This window comes from Phodopus roborovskii, unplaced genomic scaffold (assembly GCF_943737965.1).
Source record: "Phodopus roborovskii unplaced genomic scaffold, PHOROB, whole genome shotgun sequence".
NCBI classification, from domain to species: domain Eukaryota; kingdom Metazoa; phylum Chordata; class Mammalia; order Rodentia; family Cricetidae; genus Phodopus; species Phodopus roborovskii.
Genome location: NW_026125052.1, coordinates 24,825,758 through 24,848,525, shown reverse-complemented (window position 1 = coordinate 24,848,525; position 22,768 = coordinate 24,825,758). Strand labels below are relative to the sequence as shown.

The following is a 22,768-nucleotide window of genomic DNA, read 5'->3' as shown; positions in this document are numbered from 1 at the left end:
AGGAAATGCAAATGTAAGTCGAACTACTGTAGCAGCAGGCAGCTTGTCTCTAGTGTCTTTCTTGTGTGAAGAGGTTCTAGTGAAAACTACGGAGCTGCTGGGCCAGAGAGCAGGCTCAGTACAGAAAGCGCACAACCTGAGTTTCATCCCCAAAACCCACATAAAAAGCCAAGAACAGCAGCCCACACTTCTAATGTGAGCACTGAGAAGGTAAAGACAGGAAGATCCTTGGGCTTCCAAGGCAGTCGGCCTAGCTGACTCAGACAGTGTCTCAAAAATCAAGGCAGATCATACCAGGGAAATGACACCGGCAGTAAAACCTCTGCTCCCATCTCTTGTACACATTACACCTACATATACACAAAAATATATGTGACATACATGCGTGAACAGCTATATACACTCAAATACATGCACTATATATATATAATATATATGCACGTACTACAAAAACATATGAACCATATATATATGTGTGTGTGTGTGTGTGTGTGTGTGTGTGTGTGTGTGTGTGTGCTCCATCTGCTAAGACTACATTTTTAAAAATAAACTCTTACATTAAAACTTCTACAAGTCTAGACTGCAAGGATTTCCTATTAGAATTCAGTATCTTGCATCCAAAACAAAGGTCTATTCCATCATGCAGTGGTTTGAAAGAGAAATCTCTCCCCCTAATGTCTCAAGCATTTGAATACTTGGGCCCCACTTGGTGGCACTGTTTGGAGTGGTTTAGAAGGTATGGCCTTGATGGAGGAAGTATGTCACTGTGGGGCTAGCTTAAGACTTCTCCCTACTTCCTGTTCATTCTCTCTGCTTCCTACTTGAAGTTCAAGATGTACACTCTTGGCTTTTGCTCCAGCCACCATGCCTGCTGCTTGCTGCATGCCTTCCTGTCATGATGGGATTATCCCTCGGAAACCATAACCTCTTATTTCTATAAATATCCTTGAGTGTGGTGTTTCATCACAGCAATAGATAGGTAATTAATATAGGCCAGTACTACCCACCTTAGGAATTATTTTAAAACTCAAGATAAAAAATGCATACTGGAGGAAAGGAACAGCTTTCAGTTGTGCTATTTTGAAATAAAAACCTAAATGAAGAAATATTTCTGAGAATCATTGTTTCTCTGTTTTCCTTTGAAATACTCCAAGATACTGACACAGGCAAGAACCTTGAAAAGGGCTCCAATACTATAAAAGATAACCCCAAGAATTCACTAGTGGGATTACATGAAATTAAAGTTTCTTCACAACCAAAGAAACAATTACCAGAGTGAAAAGACAGCCAACAGAATTGGAGAAAAAATCTTTGCCATCTATACCTCAGACAAGAATTTGCTACCTACATTACATAATGACAAGTTGTAAACACTCCAATACGTAAAACTTCTAATCAATAAATGAGCTCATGACTAAACAGATAATTCTCAAAAGAAGAAACACAAATTGCCAATAAAATACCTGAAAACGTTTTCAACATCCTTAGCTCTTCTAGAATTCCAATTTAACAGCACTCTGAGATTCCACTTCATCTTAGATATGATCGTTATTGCCAATAAAAAGAAAGGGTAGAAAGAATGTGCAAGCCAGAGGATGTGGGGGAGGGTGTGAGATGCTGAAGTCTACACACGGCATGGCTTTTGCACACAACAACTTACAGTTATTACTAAAGACGACCCCTACAGAAGATCAAATCAATCAAAGTTCCAGTATGAATGTGGAGGGTTCCCTGGAGACCTCACCCTTGCTGGAGGACCTGCCTGCGCGGTTGCTGGCTGCTTGAGGAAGGAGAGCCACTCTCCTCTGAGGACTTGTAGCACTAATTGGACTTAGGAGATTCTTAATAATCATTAAAGCAGAGGACAAGAAGTCAGGTGCAAGCAGTCAGGGAAGCTTGAGGGAGGTAGTGGTGGACAAATGGTAAAAATACACCCTGTACATATGTATGAAAGTATCAAAAATAAAATAACACTTAAAAAAGGAAAACAAACAGAACAAATGCTGGTGAGGGTACAAGGAAAGAGGAACCTTTGTTCATTGCTGCTGGAAATGTAAATTTGTACAGCTACTTTGGGAATGGCTGTGGAGGTTTTGTAAAAATCTGAAACTAGAATCGCCATAGGACACAGCCCTTTCAACCCCTCTGTCCCTCTCCCCAGAACTCTATGTCCCTTTACAGCTATTTCACAACTAATCACGTTGCTGCACTATTCACAATAACGAAAATCCAAGAGCCAGGAGGTTCATTATCCAGATGGATGGAAAAAGAAAAATTGGGCGGGGGATGGAAATATCTTTATCTGCAAAGAAATATAAAACTGTGACATTTGCAGGAAAATAGATGCAACTAGAAATCATGTCACACGAAGTATGCCACGCAGGAGGAATTTTACTTTGGAGAGAAGGGTGTATGTGTGCAGGTGTGATTCCTATTCAAGGTTGTCAATTTGACTATATCTGGAGTTAATTTAAAACCCAGGGAGCTGGGTACACTTATAAGGGTTCCCCCCCCCCTTTTCTTGATTAAGTCATTTGAAGTGGGAAGACCCACTTTAAATCCAGATCTTTTGAAGTGAGAAGATAAAAGAAGATACAACTTCAATCCAGATCTTTTAAGGTGGGAAGTTCCACCTTTAATCTGGGTCACACTTTCTGCTGGCAGCCCATATAAAGGACATGGAAGAAGGAAGCTTGCTCTCTCTGCCTGCTTGCTCTCACACTGGAAAATCCACTCCTTTAGAGCCGTTAGAGCCTGCTTCTTCGGGGTTCAGGATTCTGAGTGTGTGTGTGTGTGTGTGTGTGTGTGTGTGTGCGCGCGCGCGCGCGTGTGCGTGTGTAATCAGTTCTTTTCTTCTAGAGAACCATAACTAATACAGTAAGAAGATAGAGGGTAAGTGTTGGGGGGAGGTGTGTAGGGGTGTGGATAGGCATATGTATATATAGGTATGTATGTGTGAAAGGGGTGTCATGAATCTAAAAGGGGACCATGAAAGGGGAAGAAGCAATCTTAGTGTGAAAGGGAATGCATGTGACGTGTAAGCAGAGGAGGGCTACTGCGGGGAGCAAATAGACCAACAAGGGTAGGAGAAGACACAAGGGAAATGGGGAAGCGAACAACAGTAAGAGAATACATGCAAAAACGCCACAACAAAACCAATTACTTTGTATGTTAACTTAAGGAAAAGATTGCAAAATGGGAGCAAACAGATCAATGTTCCTTTCATCTTGGCATTCATGACGAATAAATGTGTTAACTTCCCTTTTGTCACTCAAGGCACTTGGCACTCTGGGCCGAAGAGTTAACTGGTTGCTATAATTATGCCTGTAACAACTGCTGGTCCACCCAAGTCATGACTTACTGACCTTGGTGGTTTGGAAGAAATGGCTCCCCCAAGGGAGTGGCACTTTAAGGAGGTGTGGTCTTATTGGAGGAAATGGTCACTATGGGGTGGGCTTTAAGGTCGCTTTTGTTCAAGCTTCCCTCAGTGTGACTATCAGTTGACTTCCTGTTGCCTGAAAGATGTAGGACTCTTAACTATTCATCCAGCACCAAGTCTGCCCATATGCCGCCATGCTCCCCATCATAATGATAATGAACTTAATCTCTGAAACTGTAAGTGAACCACCCTAATTAAAAGTTTCCTTTGTAAGAGTTGCTGTGGTCATGGTGTCTCTTCACAGCAACAAAATATCCAAATTAAGATACTGACACATAACGAGTAATGACCAACACTGATAGGATGGAAGATAAGGGCTGCCAAGCTGACTGTCTAGACATAGGCATATGGTACCCAGGAGCAGGTCATCCAGTGCTTAGAGTATGTGTCATGAAAGCTCACAGATTCTTTGACGAATCCCCCAAGGCAGTGAACAACACACCCCACACCCCTCTTCTACACATGGCCCAAATACAGGTGTGGGACATAAAATAAATAAATAACCCTCTGGAGATTTGAGATTAAATGTTTGATTAGACAGACTCTCTGGTAGGCAGACAGGAAGAAAGAGGGGTCAGACCTAGACAATAAAGGTGGTACATTTCCAAGATGGCCCTTTCTTCCTCAACCTTCTGAGTTTCCAAAGCCTGGCAGCTTTTGTCTCCCACCAGCAGGCTCCCTCTGATAGACTGGCTCAGCAAGTTCAAGACCAGATCAGGACAGTCAACCAACCTACCTGTCTTCAAACTGACTGACCCTGAAATAGGGAAGGAAGATTCTTCAGGGACTTCAAAACCCCCAGGCCTCCAGAAGAGAATAGATAGCTTAGCTTTCCCAACTGCTCCCCCTGGTTGGTCGAGGGTCTTTGTCTATGTCTGTTGCATGTGTGCTGATTTTGTGTGCACAGCATGGGATTTCTCTGCTCATACCTTTGCGCTTCAGATGTTTTTCCTTCCTTTTAATTCTTTAGCTGAAATGAACCTGATCAAGACCCCTAGATTATACCATTCCTAGCCTGTATCACTGCTGAAATCCGCAGCCCCCTCTCTATGCTTACCACAAAGATCTAGGGTCACTGGGAAAGGTCTTGAAGATCATAGCCTGACTATGCTGGGTAAGTTTAGTGGCAGCACATCTTCTCACGAAAATGTGTCAGTAACACAGCTAGCTGTGTGATTAGGAAACAGAATTGATAAGAGTTGGGTGAAAAAGTAGGCTTTGTTCAAGGACAACCACTTTGTTGGTTTTCTTTCCCTTCCATTCATGCTCATCTCTAAACTGTCAATAGTAAAACAAATGACATGATACTGTTCCTGGGCATGGGACGGGCTCATACATCAATATACTTGAAAATAAGATTTCATCTATAAAGGTCCATCCAGGTACTCATAATAGCTATAAAATGGGGAGGGGCAGTGCAATTTACAACTAATTTTCTGTTCATTCTTAGGGGGATATCAAAGTGAACACAATGGTTTATAGTGAGCAAAAGTGTTACTGACCTGAGAACAGTAGATTGTCCCATTGTCCTCAAGTCCAACCTAGGATACATAAGGATGCTCATAACAGCCAGACTGGCTCTCTTCTAGTGTTACACAATCCCCATGACAACAGAAGAGAATCAACACATAGTGATTCCTAAGGACTTGATTCCAAAACAACTACAGCACTGAAAACCTTGAAAAATATCTGTAGAGCTGGAGAGATGGCTCAGTGGTTAAGTGATCCAGCTGCTCTTACAAAGGACCCAGGTTCAGTTCCCAGGACCCACATGGTAGCTTACACAGTCTATAGGTCTAATTCTAGAGGCCCTGATACTCTTTTCTGTCCTCTGTGGGCTCCTGCACATACATGGTATACAAATATACACTCAGGCACACATGCACACACACAAGAGAGAGGATGGGAAGGAGAGAGGGAGGGAGGGAGGGGAAAGGGAGGGAGGGATGAATTGTTTTAGTTTTTAAAGAGATCTGTCTTTTTGTCGCTTGTTGTTGTTATTGTTTGTTTGTTTGTTTTTCCATACAGGGTTTCTCTGTATAGTTTTGGAACCTGTCCTGGAACTCCCTCTGTAGACCAGGCTGGCCTCTAACTCACAGAGATCTGCCTGCCTCTCCCCAAGTGCTGGGATTAAAGGCGTGTGCCACCAACACCCAGCTGAGTTCTGTCTCTACTGTTACTATTATTAATGAACTCCAAAAGTGAAACAAACTTGTATGTTGTTATGTAAATAAAATAACACAGCCTTAACAGGGTTGCCAGACTTTTGACAATTACAGGAAAGACACAACAGGTTAATAGCCCAAAATATTTAGATGAATAAGCTATGGTGTCTGGGGCTAAATTTCAGAGAAAAAGAGAAAGAAAAGCTGTTCTCAGAGGAACAGCCATGAGGACTCTGAGTGTCAGGGGGAAGGTGGGAAAAAATGTGGTCACTATGGAAAGAACAATAACACAGGCACCCTGACTCTCTTCCTGCATGCATTAAAATTAGAACACATTCATCTCTCAAGATTTGGAGCCGTTTTGTTGTTGTTGTTGTTTTGGTTTGGTTGTTTTGTTTTTTGTACCCTGGGGGTAGAACCTAGGGCCTCATACATCCTAGGGAACTCTACTCATTTCAGCCCTAACATCATTTTTATAAATATTTGTAAAAGTTTCCAATGCCTTGATTCTTGGAGGTGTGGGGTGGGGTGGGGGGATTAAAGCTAAGTAAGAGGGGAAAAGCAGTTTGATACGGAAAAGTAACCCAATGATGTTACCAGTTGTACATGAGAAGCATTCAGGAACGCTGGGCAGCTGCAGGCATGTGCACAGAACTGACATCTAATCTGGGGTTCTCACCACATGCTGAGAGATTGCATCAGAAGTGTGAATAAAAATGCGCCCCACCCTGTATGTCCATAGGGAGTGGCACTATTAGGAGGTCTGGCCTGGTTAGAGTAGGTGTGGTTTTGTTGAAAGAGGTGCATCACTGGGGGTAGGCTTTGAGGGCTCAGATGCTCAAGCTAGGCCCAGTATGGCATTCTCTATGTGCTGCCTTCAGATCCAGATGTGGAACTCCTCCAGCACCGAGCCTGCCTGTGTCCCATCATGCTTCCCATTGTGATGACAATGAACTAAACCTCTGTACTCTACGCCGGCCCCAACTAAATGTTTCCCTTTACAAGAGTTGCAGTGGTCATGGCATCTCTTCACCGCGATAAAAACCCTAACTAAGACATATGCTAAGGTTGCAAGCATTTGAAAGATACTGATGCTGAGGGTAGAGCTCAGGGGTCCGCACTTTGTAAAAGTTTACCAGAGACTGACCAGAGGACTACATTAAATCATGGGTCTATAACGGGAGACTCATCATTCTAGAAGTTTTCACACATGCCTTATTCTTCTTGAAGCTTCCTGAGATACCCAGAATCCTTGGAGAAGGGGTCCCAGCCAGGTAGGAGAAGAGCGATAGAAAGGGAAGCGTGAAGAGACATCCTTACACAGGATCCTCTCCCGGGAGCACTATCCTCTCCCGGGAGCACACTCCTGAGAAGTCTTGGAGTCAACTATGTAACATGACTCACGGCTTTTCCTGTGTGACCTTTAAACACTTGAGGATACGGCGGAAAAAGTGAAACAAAACAAAAACAAAACCCGTCGAGTTTTTTCATCTAAAAGGCAAAACCATGACCCAATTTCAACCTGGCAGATACATCAACTCACCCACACAATCACTCAAGGAAAACAGGACGCACTTCAGGAGACGGGGGCGGGGGCTATTAAAGACACCCAATAACATTGCCCTAGAGTCCAGTACTCCAGCTCTCTCTGGTCTTTCAGCCAAAATGAAAACTCGGAATAAACCACCATGGTAGCCTTGTAAAACATTAGGGGAAAACACCGGGAGGAGGAAGAAGGGGTTGAGTACCAAGCAACAGCCCATAACAGCCAAGAGCTGCCCTGTCTCATCATGTTTTCCGGTAAAAGCTGCATCTGAAACACCACTTCCAGAGAAGCAAGAAGGCCAAGGCAGTGTTGCTTCAGCATCCTCTGCACCTCATGGAGTCTTCCCAGGTCTCGGTCAATTCACAGGGGCAACTCTAAGAAGCACAGTTGGGACCACAGCCAGCTCTGACCCACCCACTCCCTCCTAGTTCCCATCTGCTTCCACAGAGTAGCCATATAAACGAACTTGGTTCCACTTTATAATCTTGACATTTCCCTGCCACTACCACCCTGCTGTGTTAAGTAAGCATCGTGGCCATGGTAGACAGACATCATGAGAGTACCTGGAAAATGCTATGTCCTCTTTTATTCTCCTTGACTATACTAGTAACTCCCTTCTGTCTTTCTGTTCCAGCTTTCTTTGGATTTGCCTCCAAACCCCCAATACTATCTACTACACCTGCATGGGTAAACGAATCCACAGTCAACATGGGTTCTGCAGAAGGCAAAGTTCTGCAGGACTTGTAGACACCCAGGAGACATTCTTGAATGCCCCACAATCTCCTCAGCATAAATAAATCTTTGCATCAACTCCCTACCCCTAGCCTTCCACCAGGCCTTGCTACCTTTGTCTGGAATCAATATCAGATTGCTTACAGTTCTGTCCTGGTTTCATTTTGTTGCTGGAATAAAACACCCCCCAACAGAAAACAACTTAAGAAAGAAAAGGTTCATTTTAGCTCAGGTGATAGTTCAGCGTAGCAAGAAATCAGGGCAGTGGGAATTTCAAACAACTTTTAAACACATCACAACACAGTCCCAGTCAAGGAATTCTAGGGGTAAGGACTGCATTTGTTCTGCAGCATGGAGGACATACTCCATGGATGCCTCTGAAATGAGGGTATGGGATGGGCCAGACCCCACAGAGGAGAGTCATGAGGACGATTTGTCTTCTTTAGCAAAGGCCTGTGGGGTGTGGGGTCCTCTTACCACTGTGAGGTAAAGTCAACAAACTCTGCGGAGAACTTGTCTGCTGGGAGCTGTGGAGATGGTTCTTCTACCACTTGTTTTAGCTGCTGGAAGGGAGTTCCCCAAGAATCATAGGGAAACCGAAGGATGGCCAGCTCAATCTGAAAGGAGGGAAACGGGGAGGCAACCATTTAAGAAGGGCTCTTAGGAAGCAGCTGTGTTTCTCTTTAGGAGGACTAGAAGTGAAGCTCAAGTATAATTAGGGAAGAAAAATAAACTAATAACCTGTTCTCACAAAATCTTAGTGCTATTTATTTAATATTAGCTTACCAGTGGCAGCTATTTAGACCCACCTAAATAAACGAGCCTCTTGATAATACCCAGAATGCTATTTAATAAAAACTTATCAGCCAAGAGCATTAAAGTTCAAGGCAGGAAGGAAGCAACCAGTTTTTCAAATATCTGGCCAGAAAGAAATGCTTAAGACTTTGGTAGCACTGTGCCTTTGCTGCCACCTAGAGGTCTCTCTGTGAAATGGAAAATTAAAAAAAAAAAAAAAAAAAAAAAAAAAAAAAGTTACCCAGGACCAAATGACTGATCTTTTTTTGGACTTGAGTAAAGGCCACTCTGATGTTGCAGAATCACATGTTTTCTGGGCAGGGACATGGAATAACTCACTGGATATAATCAGCTGCTGGTCCTGGGCAAGAGCCAGGACCACAGTGGATAATTCCAGACCTCAGAGACACACTGAAAATGTACACAGGGCTAACAGATAAGGCACTGAGTGTGCGGCCATAGGACCACGTTTGGGAAAAGTACACTATCTGTTATTGTGTTCTTAGGACAGATGTGGTTTCAACATGCAAAACTTCCACCATGAAAATTTTCAGTGCTGAGCTGGGGACATCTCCCAGTGGGCAGAGCCAGCATGGCATCAAACTAAGCACACAGTGCATGCCTGGAACCCCAGCACTTAGAGAGTGGAGAGAAGAGAATCCGAAGTTCAAGGTCATCCTCAGCTACATACAGATTTTGAAGCTAGCCTGGGCTCCATGAGCTCTGACCTCAAAAAAATTAAAATACACTAAGTATTTTGGCCTATCGAGGTCCACACACATTAACTTTGGGGGGGGCAACTTATGCTTCTTGTCTTAATTTTAATCATTTAGACTATAAGAAATTTGTTAACCCTGTATCTATCAGAAAAATAGCCCATGAGAATATGGGGGTTATTGAAGGTCATATGACCAGCAAAAGACAGAAAAAAAAAAAAAAATGGATTGCCAGATCTCACTCAAGGGTTTCCACTGTACCTCACTGCAAACAATCAGCCTGGGAAAACGACCTTGCTATCTCAGACAGGAAAGGGTGCCCAAGTGTGGTGTCAAGGATATTCGCTTCTGGGTCCCCAAAGAGTACCCCATTCAGTTTCATGCTCAAAACCTCATAGCCCACAAGGATGATCATAGGTTACCATGGTGATGCCGAGACTCCAAATGTCAGACTTCACACTGTACCCCTTCTGGTTGAGCTCCGGGTTTATTCTTTCGGGCTGGAAAGGAGAGAGACAGCTAAGAAATGGAAAGACGATCGATATACCATGTGTAGCTCAATAAAGACTCGGGTGGAGACAGCACTAGCTGCCAAGTGAGTTATTTGACTCAGTTACTGTGCCTCCCAGGCCAAAAGACTGGCTATGAGATGTCTCCATAGGGCTTCCCTTCTTTGAATTGGTCTTTTCTTAGAGGCAGCAATGAATCCAGATCCCTCATAACAAATTTGAACTGCCTTAAGAACAAGGGTACATGTTCAAATTCTCTGTCTATTAAGAGCATCCCTGGTTTACGTCAAGAGACCCTAAGGACTTTTTCTCAAACGGGGACAAGAAGCTTTCAAACCCAAACACAAGCCCATTTCCAAAATGAACGTGTTCCTCCAACTGAAAGGATCTCGAGGTCTTGCTAGTGGGCAGCGAATATGTGTGTGCCTTAAGGTGTTCTATGATGATCACAACTGCCTGTGTGCATAAATCTTCTGTGCTTAGCAATCAAGCTAATACTCCCATGCAAGTTAGTGTATAAAACTGTTTGCCAGTGTTTGTTACTTGTGTGTGTTTTTAAGTAATACGCCCCTTGAACTTAATTTTGAAAGGTAATACTATAATGCTATGACTTGCATGTTTGTGTCATCCCAAAATGCACATGTTAAAACCTTACCCCACCTGTGTCCACCATAGGAAGTTGTATCTTTATAAGATGACTGTGGATTTGGGGTGGATTCCCCATGGATAAGGTTAATACTGACATAAAAGAAGACCAAGACAGATTCCCCTGCTCCTTCCATCATGGGAGGACCTACAAGAAGCCACAATGAGCCAGAGAAGCAGGGTCTCATCACAGCCTGAGGCTTCGAGTATCTTCATCTTGGACTTCCCAGGGTGAAAACTCATTTTAACAAAACTACCTGTGGTCTGTAAGGTGTATTCAGTCTGTGGGATTTTGTTACAGTAAGTTCAAAAGATGGAGATAATATATGGAGCACATGGCAAATAATTTCTGACATAAGACCTTTAAGAAGATGACACGATGGAGACTATTTCTTGAGTCTGGGGTTTATTTCAGTCTTCCCTCATAGCCATCCATTTCTTATTTTCTAGCCTGATTTTGCAAGCAGGTGCATTTCTCAGCATCGTGTGTGCACACACACAAACACGTGCATGCACGCACGCGCACGCGCACACACACACACCCTTTTGGGTGCTATACTTACAGCCATGTACGGTTTGCAACCCGCATCAATTGTTTTAGCAACAGAGTCCACCAGGTAGCCACTGATCCCAAAATCACACATCTTCACTTGGCCCAGAGTGTTAATGAGCACATTAGAAGGCTTGACATCTGAAAGAAAGAGTGACAAATTCACTTTTTCACCACTAGAGGGCTCTACGCTCTCCACTTGTCTTGCATGTGTGTTTGCCAATCTGACCAACACAAATGTCACCACCAATCCTGACTCACAGCTACATACAGCTTGTTCCTTCCCACTTGGTTTTTAATGCTTCACATTTTGTCTGTATAGTTTAGGGTTATGAAACACCAAATGGGAAAATCTGTGTCCTCTTCTTATCGATAAAACGATTGCCAAACCAAATGTCCCATGCAAACTGATCAGGCTGTGGAGACAGCGCAGAGGGTAAAAGTATTTGTCATCCAAGCATGGTAACCTGAGTTCAAATACTCAGTGCCCATGTAAAAACCCTGGTGCATTGTGTGTGCACGCACATGTGTGTGCTCCTGTGGGTGGATTGGGTACGCGTGCGTGCGTGCGTGTGTGTGTGTGTGTGTGTGTGTGTGTAATCTGAGCATCCTTGTGGGGAGAAAGGAGACACAGACAGGAGATGCCCCAGAAGTGTCGGTTAGCTACCTTGCCTGGTATACACAAAAGTGAACAAGATATTGTCTCTAATGAGACGGAAGACAAGGACCAACACTGAGGTGATGGGAGATGAACTAAATATTGTTAACTGTGATTCTAATGAATAAAGCACTGTTGGCCAATAGGAAAGGAAGATAGGAGGGACTAGGAGACAAGGAGGAAAGAGGAAGGGGTAAAGAGGAGTCAAGATGGAGAGTCTGGAGAGAGCAGTACGGCAGCCGGCTCTCCGAGGGAAGAGGAGACCACATGGAAATACATAGATTAACACAAATGGGTTAATAATACTTAAGACAGAGGTAGCCGATAAGAAACTAGAACCGGGCCAACAGCATTGTATCAAATACAGAGTCAGTGTATTATTTGGGGCTGGCGTGGCGATGGGACCAGACCGGCGGCGGGAGGAAAAATCCTACTCCTTACACTGAGGTTGTCCTCTGACCTCTGTAAGTGAGCTGTGGCATGAAAACACACACACACACACACACACACACACACACACACACACATACACACTACACACATAGAAAATAAAGTGCTCTATTTTCTTAGTGTGAGAGTAAGAGGTTGAAGAACGCACAGGAAGAGAGCAACACAATGATACATGTATGGTCACAGCAACCCATTTTGACTGAAACCTCTGTAAGAGGTTCGTCAGAGGTTAGCCACCATAGTGTAAAACGTTATAAACTCAGGCATGCCCAGACATGGGCAGGTCACTGAAGAAGGGGAGATAAGAACCATTCAGGTTAGGAAGGTTTAACCCACCCGTTGACATGCCCTCATTAGATGAAGCACTGCTCTCTCTAGATGGTCAAATTGGAAAGTACAACTAACTTCTGCCCTCTGGGACACTTTGCACAAAGGTCATAGAATAGAAAGAATAGGCTTATCTTAAACTTAGTCCTTCAGTTGGGCATGGTAGCATGGGCCTGCAAACCCAGTATTTTAGAGACCAGGGCAGGAGTCTGGGAGGATCCTTTAGCTACATAGCAGGTTTGAGACCATCCTGGGCTACGGGACACCAAAGATTCCTGGAAGAACTCTGGAAAATCATCTATGCCCGGAAATACGGATAGTGGGCTTTGGTATTTGAGTCCAGTGTGGTAGTACAGCGGCTGTGCAGCATCTGTGTTTTTGTACTGATCTAGTGGTACATGGATAAGGGTCTTCTGGCTCCTCAGTGGCTTCTGGGGATTGGACTGGCATCTTCATTGATTGGGTATCTTTTATTTGATCTCATCGATGGAGGTGATGGACAGAAGAAGAGTAGACAGACCCGGTGGCCTGACCTGAAGAGTACTCTGGTCTTCAGTATGTTCACTTAAGGTTTTTCACCAGTGCTAAAGACCCTGACAGGGTCTGTCAGTACTGACACCATCTATGCTATGTCAGTTTTTATGCTGTTAGGCCATCTTCTTTAATTATGGTGCCAATGCCGCGACTGTATCCAGCACACTCTCCTTGAACATGGCCATCTTTGCTTCTGTTTGCCTGGCCTCACATCTCCCCCAGTCACTGGCCTCTTTTTTCATGCATGGGTGACCACACACACACACACACACACACACACACACAAATGAAAATAAAAGGTAATGGGAAGGCTGGTAAAGAGAGAGAGAGGGAGAGAGAGACATTTTTCCCCACTTCCTGATGCCTGGAAAGGCTCTGTCTTGTTCTGGAGATGTCCACACTATACCTGTGCAGACACAAGTAGGGATCTTCTGTCTTCTAATTCACCCTGTGACTGTGCTCCTGCTACAGGATGCACAATACAAGCTGGGGTCCCCCCACCTTGGGTCAGTTCAGATTTTCAATGATGCATCCATAGTGTTCCTTCGTGAATTTCTATTCAATTTAGGTGTAACACAAAATTCACTTGTTTTTACATTCTCAGCCAAGACAATGGCCAAGGCCTATAAGCTGAATCTTAAATATCTTGCAAAAACCCACTTGCAAAAGCTTGGTCCTCAATTTAGCCATTTGGGAGATGCTGAAACCCTTAACAGGTAGAGCTTGGAGGGATGTTTTAGGTCACTGGGGACTGCCCTTGAAGGGGACTCTGGTCTAATTGTCTCCTTTTTATCCCCGGCCATAAAGTTAACAGGCTTCCTCTGCAACATGGTCCCGCCATCTTACACGGCTGCCTCACCAATGCCCAAAGAACAACAATGTCCGTTAACTACTGAAACCTCCCATCTGTGATTCAAAATAAACCTTTCTTCTTCATCAGCCCATTGTGTCAAGTGTTTTGTCACAGTGATAGAAGACTAATACAACCACTTACATTTGATATACAAGCCCAAAGGAAAGCCTTTCAGTTCCCTCCCCAACTCAACCCCACGCCTACACGCAGGGAAGAGTGGAGGAGGAAAGGGGACACCAGGCAAAAGAAATGAACTTAGTCCAAGGAGCTGCCGAGATGGCTCGACACATGCTTACCTCGATGGATAACAGAGAGCTTACTGTGTAGATGTTCTAATGCTTTTACAATCTGCAAGGGAAACAGTAGATTTATTGGCCCCCATCACAGGAAAGGAGCTAAATGCTCAGTGTTTTCACAGTTTTATTAACTCTCCCTGCTTCAAGTTGCTGAATGGTTGATTTTCTCAAATAGTAGTAGTAGCCCTACTCAGGAAAACAACAGGAAGTTACCTAATGGACTCCTTCCGCCAAGGAAGATTGTATTTTACGGCAGAGATGCCTCCTTCATCTCTCTTACACATCATGTTTCCTCCGCCTTCCTGAACCGTGGTAGCCACTAAGGTTGCCTTGGCTTCTCATTTCTTTTACACCTCAGTGTTTAGAAAAACTCTACAAGACAGAGTTGAACTAAAGTACATCTGAGTACAGGTATAGGAATGGCCATCACAGAAGGTAAACACATGGCTTGGAGGCCGTGATGGTGAGTTTTAATTGCCAGCTTGACACATTCTAGAATCGCCTTAGAGGAGAGTCTAATAAGAGACTGTCTAGATCAAGTTGGCTTGTGGGCATGTCTTGGTTGTGTTCATTGAAGTGGGAGGAACCTACCCACTGTGGATGGTGCCATTTTGGGGTAGAAGATTGCATACAAATATAGAAAACCAAATGAATGCATTAATTCATTGTTCTCTGCTGCCTTGACTTCTCTACAATGATGGTCTGTAACCTGGAATTGTAAGCAAAACCAACCCTTTCTCCCTTAGGTTGCTTTTGCCGATTGATTGATTGATTGATTGATATCACAGCCAAAGAAACAGAACGAAGATAGAGGCATTTGGCATGGTTTACCAAACCAGGTCAATGGCTGCATGTACTACACAGAGATGGGGGAAAAAAGCATTGGTTTAGCCTCCCACCCACATTCTCAGTACCCAGAAGAATCTGTTGGGATAACAGATCTAACAGTTAGATGGTGCTTATTAGGCAAAGACACAAACCCTGGACTTCTCCCATTTGCCCTTGAGTAGGTAGGGTTCATAATATACTCACAGAAACTGCTATCTTCCCTAAGATATCCTCTGGAATTGTTTGGCCTTTATCAATAACTTGTTTGTAGAATTTATCTAATGACGTATCCATGAGTTCCATGCATATCCACACATCTCCCTGGAGACAAACAAGTTCAGGGATTGTCATTGAGGAGGGAAAGAGGAAAAAGAAAAAAATAACCAACTTTTTTTTTTTTTCCCTGACAGGCGATTTCTTTTCACAAGAAAGGGATTGTTTCTCCTCCAGATTTTAAAATCATTTACAAGCAAGTAAGATTCTCTCCAAAGAGCAGCCCAGGAGAGATCAGTGGGACTATGATGAGGTCAGAGATTCTGAAGTTGCTGATCTCCTTGAACATTGAACTGAAGGATCACCTACCTCCCGGAAGAGTGCACCGTAGAAAGTGACAGTGAATGGACAGTCTACTGTTCTCATGGAAACATCCAGATCCATCAGTAGCCGTTTCTGCTCCTGACTATTAACTGTGGCCCGGATCCGCTGAATGGGAACACATGGGAAATGTATGTTACTCCTCTGAGGGAGAGTCGGTTGAAAAGACAGGGACTCTCACCAGGGCCCTAACCTAACAACAGAATCAAACTTTACCCTGATAGCAGAAACCTGACCTACAGCATCCCTAAGAATCAGCTATTTGAAAAATAAAGAAGATGGCTGGCCATTTGATTTGCTGACCCACCCCTGCTTAGAAATAAACACATAGTGTACTTGTAGAAGACCAAAGTTTAGATCTTGGACCCAAACCAGGTAGTTCACAACTACCTACATTTCTAACTCCAGGGCACATGACATGACACCCTCATCTAGCTTCCAAGAGCACCTGCACCCATGTGTATCAACACAGACATAGATACACACACACACACTTACTTTAAAAATTAAAAATGGAGGACAGGGAAAACAGGAAATAAATAGGAAGCAGATGTGATACAGGTAGACAAAGAACCTTCCTCAAAGTTCAACAGAAATAATGATTCCTACAAAGAGTCCTTTTTTTTATTCTATTGTAGGGTGTTTGCTTCTGTGAAAAAGGCCAGCTCACAGTTGAGATGGACAAGCGCATATACCGAAGACATAAACCATTCTCTGGAACGTCAACTCTACCTTCACCGCCATGATCTGCCCGCTGGGCACGTGTCGCATCTTCTCCACCACCCCGTACGCACCTCGTCCCAGCTCCACTATAGGCTCCAGATCATCTGCCTTCACCTCAAAGTTCTGCAAGGACAAAACGTAGTCACAAAAGAGGAAAGCAAAAACTAAGCAGGACATGCGTATGCCACCCCCTATCTGGTTTATTTTGGTGTCCTTGGTATGAGAGCTGGGCCACAAGTCTTTCTAACATGTCAAGGTGCCACTCAAAGCAAGGAGCACCAGAAAGTGTTTAGGATCCCATGGTAGACACCTTGCTTGTCCCCAGCATGAGACACAATGCCACCCAACTCACTTCCAAACTGTACCGCTGAAGTATCTACACTGTAGCTCCTTATCATCTATGGACCTGTGTGGTTTTGACAAACACGCCCTACCCCAAGATAGCCATTTATTCCCCTCCAGATGGGACCACCATCACCTGATTGCAATTCACAATTCAAAATAGCAAAACCACCATGAGTCAGCTCCTTCCTAATTCCAAACTTCCTTCAGTTCAACCCCTGACATGGTGCCACAGGAAACAGGGAAGAGTAAGCACAAAGACCTCGAAGTGTCAGTCACTACCACATGACTTTTCTCACCTGATTTCCAATAGAAATGCAAGCCTTGGAGTCTAGATCTCGAGGTGGCCTAAAAAAGATAAGGGACAAAAGAAGCAGCATGAGATGGTTGGCCAGCCATGTCTTCCCCAAACAGGGCAGCTATTGGATTTGCTCTTAGGAAACTGGGACAAGTTCATAGGTCAAGCAAACAGAGGAACGGGATGAAGTGTGAGGCCTGAAATAAAACACATTGGGGTTTTACTCACATCATCTCTTTGAGTATCTACTTCTTCTTTAACATGGGGATATTAATATATATATACTCAGTGGTGTAGGGACAGGTGTTAACTGAGATACTCCAGGTAAAATCCTACATTGACTATTCAATACACAAGAGCCATGTGAATGGCATAGAGCAAAGCTTTTGGTTCGGTTTGGTTTGGTTTGGTTTGTTTTTTTCTGGTTTTTTTGAGACAGGGTTTCTCAGTAGCTATGGAGTCAGTCCTGGAACTCACTCTGTAGACCAGGCTGGCCTCCAACTCACAGAGATCTGCCTGCCTCTGTCTCCCAAGTGCTGGGAATAAAGGCATGCACTACCGTCCAGCAAAGCAAAGCTTTTAAAATCATGGTTGTGACCCCATGTGCTGTATAACTGTGCTGGTTATGAAAAGCTGGTAGTAGTAAAAGGTTTCTGAACACACAGCAACTGAAAGTTAATTTAGAATCAAATCCATAAGGGAACTGAGTTGTCTCCGGTGGCACTCACCTGTGTTACATGGGGTGGCTTCACCACAGCCTTGGTTCTGAGCACACAACACGCACACTTTGTATGACACACATCATCACATACCATGAAACATCAGTAAATGAAACCTGTTAGCTTGGATCCAACTTGAGACTACTGCATATTATTGCTGACGTGCTTTCACTAGACATACAAACCTTTCTGATTTTATAGAAACATAATGGCTTCATGATGGGAAACAAGGCTTTAATACTTTCCCACTATTATGCCTTGGTGTTTAAGTATTCAAATGGTGTCTATTGTATTGAAATATTTAATTTTGAAAAATGCTGTTTGAGTTGCTGACTTGAATTTCATTTAAAAATTATTAAATGTATTTTGACTTGGGATTAGAACAAAATTTCCAAAAAGTTTCTGAAACAGCCCTAAATATAGCCCTGCTGTTTTGTAATACATGGTTATAATATAGCCCTGCTGTTTTGTAATACATGGTTATATCAAGTGGCATTTTCAGTATTGATTGTTTTAAGATAAAAATTCCAACCAACTCTGAAAAACATTGAAGACACTCTACATATTGCAGTAGCAGATATTCAGCCCTGATTAAATTGTTTATGTAAAAAAAAAAAAGTACACAAGCACAAACTGTCTCATTAGTATACAACTTTGTTTTAATCATTTGAGAATACTTAAATTCTACATATGCAAAGAGATGATCTTAAAGTTATCCATTACTTATCACCAGTAGATGTCTGATATGCATTCCTCTTAAATACCTATATACCTGAGGTTATATTTAAAAATTTGTTGAACAAAAATGGTTCATGAGTGGAAAAAGCTTCAGAAGCCTTGATACAGACAATGATGCTACTGTGGAAGGCATTAAACCCTTTCATCCAAGAGTACCAAATTATTCAATTACTTTTACTATCTGTTTCTATTATTGTTTACATGGAATATTGTCCTGTTAGCTCACAAAACTCATAGAGCACAAGAACTCCAAATAGTATGTCACCCCTTCCTGCTTCATTAGATGAACAAAGGTCTAGGGATGCGAAGTGACTTGTTCCAGATCACAAAGAACTCAGGTCCCCTGAGTCCCATCTCAGCACACTGTTGGTTCTACCAGGCCAAGTCCGGTGACATTTCTTCTGTGCATAGGGAACATTCTATTCTGGGATTGTCTCAGGACCCAGAGGTTTGTTGACTTTGTGTTTCCATAGTCTCCTCCTAGACGTTGGTTTTTATTTTCTGTGCTCTGGGTTGGTAGAAATCAACTGAAGAGACAGGTGCTTGGCTTTGGCTGTGTGACTAACCAGTAACTGAGAAAGGTGCTTTCTTGAAATAAATGCACCCAAAGTAAGAGATGCTGAGACGCCTGAGGTTAACATGATCAAACAAACAGAACAAATAGGAGATGAAGACAGGGGACACTGGTACCACCCTTGCAAAGAACAAACTGCCTAGCAAATCACAGTCTGCTTGGATGCAGATCCACCAGAACTAACTTCCTGCAGGGCAAAGAGAGAACTAGAGAGAAAAGAGGAAGAGGAGAACATAAAAGGAAGGAGAGATAAGAATTACTTTGCCACCCTAGTTAGATTTAACTGTCCACTTGACAAGTCTACAGTCATCTGGGAGGAAACCCTTCATTTAGGAATTGCTTAGATTAACCCTGTCATCATGTCTGTGGGGAACTGTCTTGATTGTTAATGACATAGGAGGGCCCAATCCATCATCGGTAGTGCCATTCCTAGATACGTGAACCTGGGTTACATAACAAAACTAGCTAAGAATGAGCCTACAGCTGACCAGAGAGTGAGCCAGAGAGCAGTGTTCATCTATGGTTTCTGTTTCCAAGTTCCTGATTCAGTTCCTGCCCTCACCTCCTTCAGTGATGGAAATGAAAGCCAAATCAATCCTTTCCTCCCCAAAGTTGATTTGATCAGAGTAATTTGTCACAGAGGAATAGAGAGGAAATTAGAACGCTTGCTGGAGGCTCATTTTCCCCAGCCCTTCTGTGTTATGTTTTTATCCCATCTGCTGAACCAAATACACATATAAAATAAAGGAGACGAGGTAGAAATACAAACACAGATATAAATGTCAATCTAAGACTTTTGTGGCAAGCCTCTCCTTTCTTCACATATCATTTCATTTTGGCAGAACACTGAAAGCTTTTCTAGGCTAATTTTAAACGTGAGACTGGGAGAGAAAGAAAACAAACTTAAACATGTACATGTCATGATTGTGTGTGTGTGTGTGTGTGTGTGTGTGCGCGCGTGTGCACGCGCACGCGTGCATGTTTGTGTGTACCTGTGTACTATTTCTGAGCAGGCAATTTTTCTTCAGAGAAGCCTGTTTCTCAAAACTAACTTCTCATTTTTTTAAGATTTATTTGTATGTTTTTTAATCGTGTATATGTATGTGTACCTGTGTGTGGGTAGATACACATGACTTTAGGTGCCTGTGGAGACTAGAAGAGGATGTCAGACCCCCTGGAAATGGAATTACAGGTAGTTCTGAGCCACCCAACATGTATGCTAGGAACTAAATCAGGTCATCCCCAAGAGAAGTAAGCACTCATAAGTTCTGGACCATCTCTTTAGCCCCCAATTTCTCATTCTTAAAGCAGTCAAAGCTGGCCTTTCTTTAGTTGTTGCAATTTGTTTGCACTAATTGTAATAACCCTTTAAAAGGAGGACAAATGTAACTTAAAATGCATGACTAATAATAAAATCTTTTGCAACTATTTAACACCCTTCCTTCCTTGGTAAAACTACCGAGGAAAAAGCATGATTATTTGTGGCTCCCTCCATTTGCTTGCCAACCAGTGAGGTCATTAAATAGGACCTCTTCCAGATCTAATACCTTCTGTTCTAAACCACGGCTTGGCAAACTGCAGCCTATGACCCAGCTATGGAAGACGTTGAGAAGTTTAATAATTCTACAGTATTCTACCAAAATAAGTAAATAAATAAATAACAACCAGCAAAGGGCACACAACTGATGCCATCATGGCCTCCTGGAACCTGAAATATTTCCTATCCACCATTCCCAAATGTTTGCCCCTGCCTCTGCAGTCTGGTCACATTTAACCTCAAGCTAATAGGACATGGTGCTGTTCTCCAAATAAGAAAAATGAAAACCAGATGTTTGCTGATTTTTGTGATCATACATACTACTTGTCAACTACAGTGAGTCTAAAACTCATGTCGCCTGAACCTCAACTTTGACCTGAGAAAGAAGTAATAAGAAAGCTGGATAAAGTGTTTTACCCATGCTTCGATTCCCATGCAAATAAGACTGAGTCAAGGAATGGGTTCCCGATACTCAGGCCTCTAATGAAAAAGACTAATCCACCCAAGTCTTGGGCCTCTGGGCTCATCAAGTCTGCCAAAAGCATCAAAGAATAGGGCCAAGGCCAGCAGCTCAGACTGGATTAGCTGGCACTGTGCTCCCTCTATTCAGGGTTGGACATCTAAGTTTGCCTGAGGGGATTAGACTCCACTGGAGGCTAAACAGTGGGTGGATATTCTTGTCAGTTATTCAATATTTTATTTCTCTGGGGGAAAGAACCAAACATAGTACAGAATCCTTTCCCTGGAAGACCAAAGGTATTCCAAAGGTCGCCTAAGACTGGTATTTCACGTGAACACCAGTGATGGCCTAGTTTGATAAGTATTTATTTATCTACATCTATATGCAAAGAACCAGCTCATTGGTTGCTATTACATGTATTATTTATTTATTTTATTGAACATGCACCTGCTATGCAAGCAATTGGCTCACTGGTTACTATTACACATATTATTCATTTATGTTATTAAACACCCACCTGCTATGTAATTGGTCAACTCATTGATTACTACCACATGTATTATTTGTTCATCTTAGTAAGCACCCACCTGGGTCAGAAACATTACCGGATCATTTATACAAAACGGCTTTTTCAACTTTTATGACACTCAAAGGTGCGATATCTCCATTTTGGTGGGAATAATTGACATCAAAACATGAAATGACTAATGACATTGGAATCCAGAGCTATACCACAAGGACTTCTCACTAAAGAGGTCAAGGATCCTAGCTTACTACCCAAGAGCTATTTGGTCTGATCTTACATACAGCCAAGATAGTTGAGCCTCCAATATCCCTGTGTTTACATGCCAGCTTGTAGGCTGAAAAGCTACACCATAAAACTAAACAACTTGAAGCTACCTTTCACTGGGCACCTATTATAACAGACCAAGAGCTGAGCTACAGATGAGGACATCTAATCTTAATAGTGATCACATCATTTAGCCCTAATCTTTTGAAGAAGAAACTCAAGCTTGGTGCAGCTAGAAATGATGCCTAAACTACAGTATTCAACTAGAGAATCTGAGTCCAGATATAAACTTAGCCATGAAGCTATGCTGAAGGACATTGCGCACAACACTTAACCCTTGAATAGTTCTCCTGTTTCACTTCTCAAGAAAATAAGAACAACTCCCCACCACACATACCAACTGCCTTGTCAAGGTTAAATGAACTGATCATTATTAGCATAGAGTCAATTTTGAACTCGTTACTACCAGTTAAGGGAGGGGACAACTCAGAAACCTGAGACAAAGACAGCCTGGCATCAGTGAGCCAAGAATGAGTACATGATGAATCCACACAAGCTGACATAGGGTTGACACCTGGTCCCAGGCTCCCTGCTCTACCGCAGCACAGCAGAAAGGAAGAGAGACAGCTGCCAAATATCAAGACTGCCTAGAAAATTACAAAAAGCAGAAGCTCTATCTTTAGAGGTAAACTGAAGCCCCAGTGTTCATAAGACTCCATGAGCAAAAATGTAAAGGTCCATCAAAACAGTGCTCCCGAGTTTACACAGTGAAACAAAACCATACTTTGAAAGAATGCTCTACTCCAAGAAGCAACAGCCTAGAAACTTCTTCTATCCTTGCTTGGGTTCCAGTCCATTTATTTACACCAAGGGATGCTCTCAAAATTCATAAAGTACAGAAATTGGCAAATATTAGGAAAGGGTAAATAATAAAATTTTAAAGAGAAGGA

At 42.9% G+C, this 22,768-nt stretch overlaps 1 protein-coding gene across 1 annotated transcript in view; it reads right to left on the bottom strand.

Annotated features, from left to right (window-relative positions):
• The window catches only part of Map2k6 (mitogen-activated protein kinase kinase 6), a 113,494-nt gene that overhangs the window by 11,174 nt on the left and 79,552 nt on the right, over positions 1–22,768 (bottom strand). The window contains exons 3-10 of the mRNA XM_051179716.1: positions 17,002–17,050; positions 16,370–16,483; positions 15,626–15,745; positions 15,248–15,364; positions 14,216–14,267; positions 11,111–11,238; positions 9,816–9,893; positions 8,360–8,499 (exon numbers count right to left, since the gene is read on the bottom strand). Coding sequence (XP_051035673.1) covers positions 8,360–8,499; positions 9,816–9,893; positions 11,111–11,238; positions 14,216–14,267; positions 15,248–15,364; positions 15,626–15,745; positions 16,370–16,483; positions 17,002–17,050 — 798 coding nt within the window. The remainder of the gene's footprint in view (positions 1–8,359; positions 8,500–9,815; positions 9,894–11,110; positions 11,239–14,215; positions 14,268–15,247; positions 15,365–15,625; positions 15,746–16,369; positions 16,484–17,001; positions 17,051–22,768) is intronic.